We start from the raw sequence: 13,396 nt of genomic DNA on the forward strand, positions 1-13,396 counted from the left end.
ACCACTTGAGCCACAGCTCCACTTCCAGCTTTTTTGGTACTTAATTGGAGATAAAAGTTTCATACACTCACTCTCTCTCTCTCTCTCTCTCTCTTTTCCGTCAGTTGGAGATAAAAGTTTCATACACTCTCTCTCTCTCTCTCTTTTCCGTCAGTTGGAGATAAAAGTTTCATACTCTCTCTCTCTCTCTCTCTCTCTCTCTCTCTCTCTCTCTCTCTCTCTCTCTCTCTCTCTCTCTCTCTCTCTCTCTCTCTCTCTCTCTCTCTCTCTCTCTTCCGTCAGTTGTAGGACTTGAACTCTGGGCCTGGGAATTGGCCCTGAGCTGTTCAGCTCAAAGCTACAGCCCTACCTTTTGAGTAACAGCACCATTTATATACTTTCTTGCCTAGGCTGTCTTTGAACTGGGAGTCTCAGATCTCAGCCTTGTGAGTAGTCAGGATTATAGGCATGAGCCACCTGTGCTTAGCTTCTCAGTTTTATCAATATACAAATTTATATACATATACAACATAAGGATGTTTGTATACAACTGAACATACATGATTTTAAATTGGACAAACACTGTCAAGTAAAAAGCAGACTATTCTGAGTTATATCTCAGTTAATTAGCCAAGATCTGCAATATAGATACATCTTATAGAAAACAATTAGTGAAGATAAGTTACTAATATCCTAAGCCTAATCACTTTATTATAATGCACAGAATACAATTAAAGCAGGTCAAAAGAAACAGATTTACCTTAAAACAATACCAACAACTGCCTGATAACCAACCAAATGAACAAACAATACCAACAATTCAGTGTATCTACTTAAATAATTTATCTTTTTGCATCAGACAGTTGCTTTTTTAAGCAGAACTTGCTTAATCAGATCCCTCTTTATATAAACAAAATAAGCAGGCTCTATTTACCAATAAGGGCTGAGAGTTTCAAGGTAAGGCTATTTACTAATGCCTTTTACACATTTACATAAACATTGCTGACATAAAACTCAAGGCCCGGAAAGAAGTCCAATCAGAGACAGCAGAAGACATAGATGGAGACATGGAAAAGTCCAAAGAATGTTTTGTCAACAGTGACAAACAGCTTTCCTGAGATGACTGAAGAAAGCAAGTGAACACACAGCACAGTCTTTATTAATCTAATGCATTTTTCTTTTATGTGTCTGGACATTAACATGCTGGACATATTGAGCTGCCAAAATATTTTTCACATATTTGTAAGAAAGCACTATTTATGTAACACAATGTCTAGTTGTTTAAAAAAAATCTAGAAGAGTCATGAAAATGTGATTGATCTTTTACAAACATCTGACATTATTCTTTGTTTTACAGGAATTTCACACAAAATAGTGCCACCTTCAAAAATTACAATATTTTACAGTTACTAAACTCAATGGCAATATTAGATAAGATCTTCTGCAACTGTGGTATCAAAAATTTGATAGTAAATTTGCTGCTCCTTTCCATTTATGACGTTATATGACTTGATAAAGCATTCTAACCATGGATATGCATCTACAAATAGAAAAGAAAATGCTATTTAGCCAGTAAAGCCTTTAGTTTTACAAATAACTCCACAGATTTGAATTCTTTCCCCCAGAATGCAAAAGTGATTAAATACTTGACAGCAAAGGTACTAAATGACCTCATCAATAATTTATATGCTACCCATTGATGACTACTTATTGATTTCTTGCTTTTTGTTTTCTTTCTTTCTCCTAAATGATTGAAAAACAACTGAACCAGAACTTTTAATCAGCTTGAGCCCGATGCCATGCCAGCTGGACATCCCAGCAGGTACCAAGTATACTGAGCAATGCTAGCAACCACAGATGCTACACCCAAACATTGTTGTTTTTTTTTTCTTTTTTTTCCCCACAATATACCTATATATGTATTTCCAGAAGATTTTTTTTCCTTTTCTTCAAGTCTAAAAGGCCTTTGTTAGAGTCCTCAATTTTGGCAAGAGTAAAGATACTCTCCCACATGAACTATAGAAATATGAATTTTTTTTAAACATTTTTATGTGTGAGCCACCAGCACCCAGCTATGTGACTCATTTTTTTTTCAGCATTATCAGATAGAAGCAGAGAATGAAGGTGCAGCCTGTTCTGTAGTGTAACTCTGTTAAAACCTAGCTCATAGGATAGAATATGACAAATTACCCAATAGGATGGTTGTATTATAATATGCCTCGTAAGAAAGAGGGATTTGGATTTACCTCATAAAGTGAAAGGTATAAATCCTCACAGACCAGACATTATTCAGAACATTTAACAAATGTCAATTTGCTTACTAGTATCCTGTGAGGAAAGTTATGATACCTTTCACTTTATGGGAAATATTTTTATTTTTTATTTTTTAATTTAATTTTTTTATTTTTTAATATTTTTTTATTGTATTTAATAAAAGGGTTACATGATATTTGCCAGATAGAAGGTGCATTAATTCACATACACTGATACCCTTCCACATGCCTTGGTCCCCATTACCCTCCCCCCAACCCCCTCTCTTGGTTTTCCCCCCTTCCCTGTCCAATTTCAAGTAACCAAATACAAATGTATCCAATATATCAGATAACAAAGTGAGATATTGTGACAATATGAGATAACAAAGGAAGAGCAAAAGAGATGAGAGATAACATAGCACCTTAAGGACAGCAATCATTCGTTATATGGCTTTTGTTTCAAAACCATTTGGCAGGACATGGCAAAAGCTACCAGGCTCAGTGAGAGTTTTTATTCCTCAAAACCTACCTAAATAATTCAAATAGAACATTGAAATCAAAACTTAAAAACAAGATAACTTTTGTTAAATCTTGTTAAGTTTTGTTAAATTTTGACACAGATGAACAAAAACTATAATTTTGGTACTGCAATATGGCCATCTGTACAAATTCATAGGAAGATATGTAGAAATAGAAAAAGAATAAACATTACAATAAATAAATAAATAAATAGAAGGAGAAGGAGAAGGAGAGGGAGAAGAAGAAGAAGAAGAAGAAGAAGAAGAAGAAGGAGGAGGAGGAGGAGGAGGAGGAGGAGGAGGAGGAGGAGGAGGAGAAGAAGAGGAGGAGGAAGAGGAAGAGGAAGAAGAAGAAGATTGAAGTTTATAAAATATAAACATTTGTAAAGCTACAGATAGTAAATTAAGCTAGGCAGATGGAGTTTAATTGAGAAAATGATTGTCAAAATGCCATCTCTTCTTGGTATAATGTCAACAAATGTTTGTATGTATAAAATCAATGTTAAATGTGCTTGTGACCAAAACTACCTCTCCATTTATTTCAAGATACTGCAAACTCCTTTTATTCATTTCTGCTTCATAATTGGTATGTATCATAGGTACTGCTGCCTACTTGACAAAATGGATGTTAAAATTTCAAATTCTAGGGCCCAGAGTTTGGCCTAATGGTAGAATGCTTGCTTAGCATGCATGAAGACCTGGGTAAGATACCTCAATACCACATACATACTGTGGCTACAGTAGTAGAATACTAGCTTTGAGAAAGACTAAGACAGGGCCCAGGCCAGGAGTTCAAGCCCCAGGACTGGCCAAAAAAAAAAAAAATCAGTTTCTAAAGTAAAGAGATTAGATAGGTGCTAAGTGCTACTTCAAGAAAATGACATGAGAACAGCTGAAATATTATTGCCTACCAATTTTTGTCCCTGGAGGACAAAGCATATTCATAATCATACCCAAACTTCTCTGAAGGTCATCATCATTTAGGATCTCTGATGCTGAAATCTGGAAAAATTTATCCTTGAAAAAGATATGAAGGAAATGGAATTAGTAAACTTAATCTTTCTAAAACCATAATAAAGTACTTCAACATGACGTATTTTGTGAAAGTAAGATTGAAGGATTCATACACCAGAGTGCAAGTCTGAAATATAAAATAATTTACTACTTTGAACCCTAAAACAGCTTTGATGTACACTTACGTCTAAAGTCATGCTTAAGTCTTTGACTTGATATATACCATACAGTATGCATTTATTTAGTTTTCTTTCCTTGCCTGCTTTCAATGAACTCCTATCATAAAGATAACACATGACAAAGCCTCAGTAAGTCCTTTTTGGAAATAAAGAGCTGTGGCATGCACTGTATTATTATCTACGTAATTCATGAATGCCTGCACAGTAATAACAAAAAGGAAGTCAAAGCCTCAGAAGAACCCTTCTTCGTACTGACATTATTTTATGTACCAAACTACATCTTATTTTCTTTGCATATTTTTTTTTTCCAGTCCTGGGCTTCGGCTCAGGGCTTGAACACTGTCCCTGGATTTTCTCAAGGCTAGCACTCTACCACTTGAGCCACAGCACCTCTTCTGGCTTTTTGCTACGTATGTGGTACCGAGGAATTGAACCCGGGTCTTTGTGCATGCTAGGCAAGCACTCTACCACTAGGCCAAACTCCCGACCCCTCTTTGCATACTTTCTAAGGCATAGAACTCACAGCAGGTGCAGGAGCATTCAGAGTAAGAAACATGCTAAGTTTATCTGAAATAGATTTAGCATCTTCCAAGTAATTTCATAAAAGGGAAGCCAGTAGAACAAACTCATCCTAAATGAACAATAAATTATCAGATAACAAAAAATATTAAGAATATGACCTTTTTACATTTAGGAAACTGTTACTTACAGAATCCATGAGAAAAGCTTCCAACACACCTGTTCCATCATCAAGAGTAAATGTCATAACAAACACATACTCCAGGGGTACAACACCCAGGGCTAATAAAGAAAACAAAGAACCAACCTGAATTATCATGGTAATGTTAAAATTGGCTAACTTTATTATTACCTGGAAAATTAAAAAAAAAAAAGAAATGTAATATATCAAGAAAAGTCATCCATGACTTTTTTCATTATCAACTTAAGAAATTCACTTAGCAAATTCATATTGGAACATCTACTGTCTTTATATAGGGGCAATGCCTCATGATATAAATAATCAGGTTTTCTTTGGATACTAATATATATTTATATGAACCATAAACTGACTCATAAAATATAATTCGATTGAATGGCAATCTTATGAAAGATTAAAGTATCAGGATGTTTAAAAAAGAAACTAGCACATGGTTTAATATATCGTGTCTCTCCCTTTGTGGTTTAAGTGTATTTATCATTAATTTATCATTATTTTTTAATTTAAAAGATTTTATTAACACTGATTTTTGCAAGTCCTGGGCTTGAGCTCAGTGCCTGAGCACTGTCCTTGGAATTTCTCAAGGCCAGAGCTCTAGCACCTCCTCCTCTTCTTTCTTCTTCTTCTTCTTCTTCTTCCTTCTTCCTTCTTCTTCTTCTACTTTTTTTTTTTTATGTATGTGGTACTGAGGAATCGAACCTGGGCCTTTGCGCATGCTAGGCAAGCATTGTACCAGTAGATCAAACTCCCGGCCCCCTTAACATTGATTTTTTTACATCATATTTCAAATGTCATGTTTAACAAACAAGTATTCAAGGGAATCTCTATACGCAATCACTGGCACATAAATTTTAGAACATAATTAAAATTAAGCTGAGAGTTTGTATGTCACAGATACATATTGATCTATATGTCTATAGACGTATATATCCCATCTTAGATTTTTATGTCTAAGTAGTTATGTTGATATCTACAAGATCATGTCAGTGGCCTTGAGTCATCGCTCTTGTACTCTTTGGTATCCACTTATCAAGGAGACCATGCGCCTTTGTTCCTTTGGTCTTGATTTATCTCACTCAACATGATTTGCTCTAGTTTCATCCACTTCCCAGCAAATGTCATTATTTTATCTTGTCTGGTGGCTATGTAGAATTTATGTACCATATTTTCTTGTATCCATTCACCTGTAGTGGGGCATCTGGGTGGTTTCCATTGGTTGGCCATTGTGAATAGTGCAGCAATGAACATGGCTGTGCAGATGTCCTTATCATATCCTGGGTTATGATGCTCAGGGTAGATGCCCAGGAATGGTACGGTGGGATCATAGGGAAGGTCTATTTTCAGTTCTTTAAGAAACCTCCAAACTGCCTGCCAGAGTGGTTGTACTAGTTTACATACCCACCAGCAGTGCAGTAAGGTTCCTCTTTCTCCACTACCCTGCCAGCATTTGTCATTGTCTGAGTTCAGAATATTGGCTATTCTAATTGAGGCAAGTTGGTATCTTAAGGTTGTTTTTATTTGTATTTCCTTTATGATCATGGATGATGAGCATTTTCTCATGTTTCTTTGCCATTTTAACCTCTTCTTTCAAAAGATCTTTCTTTCTTAGTTTCCTTCCCCATTTCATGACTGATTTGTTGGGCTTGGGGGGGATTAGTTTCTTGAGCTCCCTGTAGATATTGGATATTATGTATTTGTCTGATGTATTATTGGTAAATATCTTTTCCCAGTTGGTTGGCTGTCTTTCTACTTTAGTAGCTATGCCCCTATGCAGTTGGGACTCTGTTCAAGAAGGTTTTGCCTGTGCCTATGAGTTCCAGTGTCTTTCCTACTCTATTATGTAGCAGTTTCAGGGTTTCAGGTCTGATATTGAGGTCTTTGATCCATTGTGAGTTAATGCTTGTGAGTGATCATCTGAACCTTGGTAGTCTTATGGGATTTAGCATCTCTGATTGTTTATTCTTCTTCTTACTAAATTAGCAAAGCCTAGATTCTGGCATGTTTGTCTATTCAAACTAATGATATCTTTAAAAAATAATAAATACCACATAGGGAAGGAAGAAATTAAACTATCCCTATTCACAGATGACATGATTTAATGACCTATTAAATTCCACTCCCAAACTCCTAGAATTAATAAATCATGGCAATGTGACAAGATATAAAATCAATCTTCAAAAGTCAGTAGCTTTTCTGTATGCCAACAATATACAAACAGAAGGAGAAATTACGAAAATGATCCCATTTGCAATAGTCCCCAGTAGAATAAAATGCTTAGGAATTAACCTAACCAAGGCTGTAAAGGAATTATTTAACGAGAACTATAAAAGCCTAAGGAAAGAAATTAAATAGGATACCAGGAAATGGAAAGATGTCCCATGCTCATGGATATGGAGAACCAACATAGTGAAAATGGCCATACTGACAAAATTGATATACAAATTCAATGCAATCCCCACCAAAATCCCAAGGACGTTCTTTATTCTTTACTGAAATAGAAGGGGTAATCCAAAGATTCATATGGAACAAAAGAGCAAGAATAGCTAAAGCAATTATAGCCAAAAAGAGCAATGCAGGTGATATTACAATACCAGACTTCGAACTCTACTATAGAGCCATAATAACAAAAACAGCTTGGCACTGGAACAAAAATAGACCAGAAGATCAATGGCACAGACTAGAAGATCCAGAAATAAAACCACATACCTACAGTGTTTGACAGAAGAGCCAGAGATATACAGTGAAATAAACACAGACTCTTCAATTATTGGTGTTAGGAAAACTGGGCAGCTACATGCAGAAAACTAAAAATTGTTTACAGAATGCTATCACAACTTTTAGGTACAGAACCTATATTCCATCAGTACTAAGAAGATATGTAAACAAGAAGCTCGAACTTAAGCATTTAATACTGCTAATAGAAATTAGAAATAGAAATTATTAGCCTTCAATGTGTCCTAAAATGTTAGAACTAAACTAAAATCAAGAAGAATGAACTTAAATTCCTTTCTAGGGAACCACACAGACAAGAAAATTCTATTATAGATTCTATTATTCTATTATTCATGTGAAAATAACATGAGAGTTCACTGTACCACAAACAAAATATAAAATAGCAGGATCATACAGCTACACATAAAAGGAAGAATACAAGTAAATATTTATACAATAACATTTCAGTCTAGTAGAATGAAGCTGGGTTTCCAATGTTAGGGAATTAGTCATTTTTTTATTAAATCAACTAACTAGTATATCTCAAGTTCTGAATGCAACTGTTGGGAGAACATTAACAGAGTGAAATGTTACTGGGAAAAAAATTTCAAAGAATATAGGAAAAGTATCAAGGGAAAGGAGGAGAGTGCTTACTTAGAGAACCAAAGGTTCAATGAAAGATAACAAGTATGTCAGTGAACAAAGCCTGTTCATTTTATAGAGAGGAAACACATGTCCTTTAAGTCTTATAGTAAGCAAAATGTGGGACATTCTACCTAAATACTTATGCCTAAATATGAACTGTCTTAATATTAAGAGAACATACTGCTTAATAATGTTACTAGTATCCTGTACCTTAAAGAGAATTTGTATAATGATCAATGAAAATAAGTTACTGAATATTAAAATATACATTATTACTACAAGTACGATATAGAAGTGATTTTGCAAGTATTTTAAATACATCAGTTTGTTAAAATAGTTTCATTTACAAAAAGTTGAAGTAGCTAAGTCTTACATCATATAAAATTGCAATAAATTGAAATTTGGCTAACCTTCAGCCACAGAATAAGGAATCCATGATGTTTTATTGGCAAGGGAATTTAGATTTTGTATTGTCCGCAAACAAGAACAGTTTTTACATCTGAAATTAATAAAAGGAAACATAATATTGAAGATGATATAATTTCATTATTATAGTGTTTTTTGGTTGCTTCAGCACATAAGTTATTATTGTTATTACTGTACTTGGGTACTGGTGGCTCACACTTGTTCCCTTAGCTATTACAGAGAGTGATATCTAAAGGATAGAGGCTCAGAGCCAGCGCAGGCAAAACAGTCTTCTAGACCCTATCTCTGATTAACCAGGAAAATGTCAGTCCAGAGGGGGAGTATCAAGAAAGGAGGACAGAGCAAGGGTCTGTGTCTAGTTCAGCCCCGCTGACTTATGTGAGAGTAATATACTGTTTATCACTCAATATGGAAAAGATAAAAATTTAGAGTAAGTTTCCAATTGAACCCCTATCACTTTCTTACCATATCAAGTCAAAGAGTCAGAAGTCAGACCATTCTAACTTGGGAATTTGGGCTGGGAGTGTGGCCTAGTGGGTAGAATGCTTGCCTAGCATGCATGAAGCTCCAGGTTCAATTGCTAGTACCACAAACACAGAAAAAGCTAGAAGTGGTGCTATGGCTCAAGTGGTAGAACGCTAGCCTGGAGAAAGCCCAAGGACAGTTCCCGGCACTAAGTTCAAGCCCCAGCACTGGCAATAAATAAATAAATAAATAAATAAATAAATAAATAAATAAATAAATAAATAAATAATAGAATTTTAGGTTTTAATTTCAGAAATTCTCCAAATTGGAAACATACCCATAGTAGTACACATTTCCTTGTATCAGAAATGGTACTGAGAGGTCAAGGAGTTCCAGGTCTTCCTGGCCAGATCTCACAGGAATTACACTGTGAAACTTGCTGGAGAGTTTAAAGATTTCACCAAGTGTTCCACCTATTAAAAAAGGTGATAAGAAATAAAAAAGATGAAAAGAAATAGTAGTACAAATATAATGCCAGCGAGATTCAGTTACCTATTAAGACATGGCAAAGTAAACATTGAAGTGACTGCTAAGAAATTTCAGAGTTTCAGGGCAGGTGCTCTACCATATGAATAATGTAGTAGTTCTTTCTGCTTTCATTGGTTTTTTGGATAGTGTCTTTTCACTTTTCAGGGGCTGGCCCTGAACTGTGATCCACCTAAACCTCTTCTGTCCCTGGTATTATAGGCACATTCTAGGTCATGTGATCTTTTTGCCTGGGCTACTTTCCAACTGCAATTTGGCCATCCTGCAACAGAGGTATTCCTGGCTATATGTTATGTCTTTTGCAAATATTTTTTTCCAAACTGTGCACTGTCTGTGATCTCTTGAAAGGTATATGTTTCTGCCCTGAAGGTCCTATTTTAACGAAAGTCAGCTCATCAATTCTTCATGGAACATACCTTTGAATGCTCAGTCTACAAAGTCATAGTAATAGATAAGGCCATGAAGATTTTTCTTATGCTTAGAACATTAATATAAACTCACATTGACTTTTAATTGAAAACCCTCTAAAGTTATTACTCTAAACATGTTTATTTATTCAGGAAATATTTATTGAGAACCAAGTACATGCTAGGCACTTTTTTAGATACTAAGGATACATAGATAAAAATAAAAGATAATGTATCCTATCTTTAAGGAGCTTATAATCTCATAAACAAATCAATGAAGTAATAAGAAATACACATATATAATATGCAAAAAAATGTAAAAAATATAGATGGAAGTAAAAAAAAATCCTGTCTCTGTAGCTCTCTTTTCAGAATGTCAACCTATCCTGAAGAATAACTTTATAAATTTCTTTATAAGTATATACATCCAACATACTGGCTATTTATCTAAAAAAAATCACAGGCAATATTTATGTTTCTTAAAGTGCTAACATATGTTGGTAAGGTAAAGGAACAAAAGACTCCTATATATATGTAAATTAATATATATAGGAGTCATATATATATAGGAGTCTCTTTCACACACACACACACACACTAAGATAACTTTACTACATAATGGGAAAGCAGTATTTGTTGCAATGGCTAAAAGCAAACACAAAGATATTAATTAGAGTAGTTTCTAGCAATCTGTAAATTCTGGCACTTAAAGAAAAAACAGTTCATAAAAATTGGAACTATTGCTGGGCACGATGGCTCACACTTGTAATCCTAGCTACTCAGGAGGCTGAGATCTGAGGATCACGGTTCAAAGGCAGTCAGGCACTAAAGAAAATGAGACTTTTTTTTCAATGGAAATTTTTTCCATATTTTTTTTTTGGTCAGTCCTGGGCTTGAGCTCAGCTCCTGAGCACTGTCCTTGGATTTCCTCAAGGCTAGAGCTCTAGCACTTGAGCCTCAGCACCACTTCCAGCTTTTTTCTATATATGTGGTAGCGAAGAATCGAACCTGGGTCTTTGTGCATGCTAGGCAAAGCACTCTACCACTAGGCCAAACTCCTGGCCCCCATATATTTTTTATTGTAATTAATAGAAGGGTTACATTATATTCACCAGATAGAAGGTACATTATTTCACAAATATTGATATCCTTTCTCATGTCATGGTTGCCTTCCTTCCTTTCCCTCCCTCCCCTCCCCCCCTGCTCATCTTGATTCCCACCCTTCCCTCTCCTACTTAAAATAACCAATTAAGCATATAGAAAGTGAGACTCTTTATCTCCAATTAATCACTAGAAAATCGGAAGTGGCACTGTGGCTCAAGCGGTTGGGTGGTATCCTCGAGCTGAAGAGCTTAGGGACCGTGTCCAGGCAAAGAGTTCAAGAACATGACCTCCCACCCCTCCCCCCCAAAAAAGGAACTATTCTAATTGTTCAAATATATGTGTTTTTCACATATTATTACTATGTATTACTTCTATGAGAAAGAAATGTCAGCAATAGAATGGTAATACTTTATAATAAAGATAAGTATATTGATTAAATTAAGCAAAGTATTTCTCTAATGCAAATTAGACAGCTAAAGAAAAAGCCTCAAGGAAAATATTGAATCATTAAATCTGACATGAGAAAATTATATGGCACATGTAAAAAATGTTCTACAAAAAATTTCAAAATGAAAGAGAATTGCAAAATATAGCAAAATGTATTTCTTTTTAATATTTGTCATGCTTTCATTACTTGTTTCATATGGTCAGGTTTCTAGTTTCCAGTAAGATGAATTTCATGCTATTTGTATGAAACAACAGTGACATCCAGAGGCCAATACAACTGCTGAAGTAGAAATCAGCTTTGCAGCCAGCTGCCACTCAACTACATCATCTTGGAACTGGTAAGACCACAAGACAGAATCCAACAAGAGGAACAAACATAAATGTGAGTTTAAGATTATTTACTGTATTATTTGAAAATGCATGTGTGTGCACTTAAATACAGATGACAATATATTCTATCTTGGGATATCTATATTAAAAGTATTTTTGCTTTCTCTAAACTAGGTTGTCTGTAAAATATTATGAACAGTAATTTTTTTTTGGGGGGGGTGGTCAGCCCTGGGGACTGAACTCAGGGCCTGAGCACTGTCCTGGGCTTTCCTCAAGGCTAGAGCTCTACCACTTGAGCCACAGCATCACTTACAGCTTTCCTATGTAAGTGGTTCTGAGGAATCAAACCTGGGTCTTTGTGCATGCTAGGCAAGCACTGTACCATTAGGCCAAACTCCTGGCCCTTATACACCTAAGGATGTATAAGTAGTATTGTAAAACAAATCAACAAAAAAATACCAAATATCCTACCTTCAATTAAAATGAGACAATCATTTGACAGAGGAAGAATACCATCATTTTTCACAAAGTGCACAGCTACTTTTCGCCCTCCTTGGTCTTCTGTGCTCCAGGTTTTTGAGTCATATAATAATGTATTGTGGAGTCTGGTATCTGGGATTTTAGTGGAAGCATCTTGTAGAATCGTATTTAAGCTGTCTTCATGTGGAACTTCTTGCCTAACACCATTGATAATTGTATGAGAAGACAACTTTAGTATCATCTTGAAAAACCTCAATTTAGGAAACCTCAATTTAGCAAATTATCCAATTACAAATTACCATCCGAAATTTTATTCAATATATTTGATAATTTTGTCTAAGTAAATCTGTATCATTAATTATAATAACCACTAACAGTTTCAATGCTTTGTTACTTAAGCCTGTTTCTTCTTATTTTATTTGGTTTTGTTGGTTCTGGGGCTTGAACACAGGGCCTGGGTGCTATCCCTGAGCCTCTCTGTGTTCAAGGTTAGCACTTTACCACTTGAGCCACAGAGCTACTTCCAAGCCTGTTTCTTCTTTACTCCAGTTACTCTCACTTACATAGGGTAAACAACATTACTGTAAACAACATTAACTTCAATTTCCTGAAATAATTATTAATTTTAAATAGCCATATAAAGTATCACAGCACAAAAGTAACAGGATTTAGAGTCAAAAAGTTTAGGTTCTTGCCATTTTCATTTACCAACTAGCTGTGCAATTACATCCCCTAAAATCTCTGACTTGCTCTCCTTATTTATTGGAAAGAAAACTGGCCTTTCTTTTAAAAAAGCTGTTTTAAAGAACTTAAACTAATATTTGATTATATTTCAAGAAGAATCTAAAATCAAATCTATACATATATACATATGCACATATGTATATGTACATAAACACACACACACACACACACTAATCTCAAACACCATTTCAAGGTGAAATGGGTAGGAGACAAATTTCCTGACTTTTTTTGTTGTTGGTTTTGGAGCTTGAACTCCGGGCCTGGGCACTATCCTTGAGCCTCTTTGTGCTCAAGGCTAGCACTCTATCACTTGAGCCACAGTCCAGTTCTGATTTTTGAGTGGTTAATTAGAGATTAGATTCTGCCCCATCTGGCTTTGAATTGCAATCCTCAGATCTCAGCTTCCTGAATAATTAGGATCACAGGGGTG

General features: G+C 35.2%; 1 protein-coding gene across 7 annotated transcripts in view; it reads right to left on the reverse strand.

The window, feature by feature from the left end:
* Window positions 1-260: 260 nt before the first annotated feature.
* Pot1 (protection of telomeres 1) overlaps window positions 261-13,396 on the reverse strand; it is a 58,389-nt gene continuing 45,253 nt past the window's right edge. For 6 of the 7 annotated variants that reach the window (XM_090333241.1, XM_090333237.1, XM_090333239.1 and 3 more), the window contains 6 exons: window positions 12,214-12,419; window positions 9,246-9,381; window positions 8,428-8,516; window positions 4,652-4,743; window positions 3,661-3,766; window positions 262-1,519 (listed from right to left, as the gene is read on the reverse strand). In XM_090333241.1, the coding sequence (XP_090189367.1) occupies window positions 1,407-1,519; window positions 3,661-3,766; window positions 4,652-4,743; window positions 8,428-8,516; window positions 9,246-9,381; window positions 12,214-12,419 (742 nt within the window). In that variant the 3' untranslated portion in view covers window positions 262-1,406. Of the gene's footprint in view, window positions 1,520-3,660; window positions 3,767-4,651; window positions 4,744-8,427; window positions 8,517-9,245; window positions 9,382-12,213; window positions 12,420-13,396 lie in introns of all 7 variants that reach the window. The other variant, XM_090333242.1, reaches the window with a different exon arrangement.

Source organism: Megascapheus bottae, chromosome 5 (genome assembly GCF_031878675.1).
Source record: "Megascapheus bottae isolate mThoBot1 chromosome 5, mThoBot2.hap1, whole genome shotgun sequence".
NCBI classification, from domain to species: domain Eukaryota; kingdom Metazoa; phylum Chordata; class Mammalia; order Rodentia; family Geomyidae; genus Megascapheus; species Megascapheus bottae.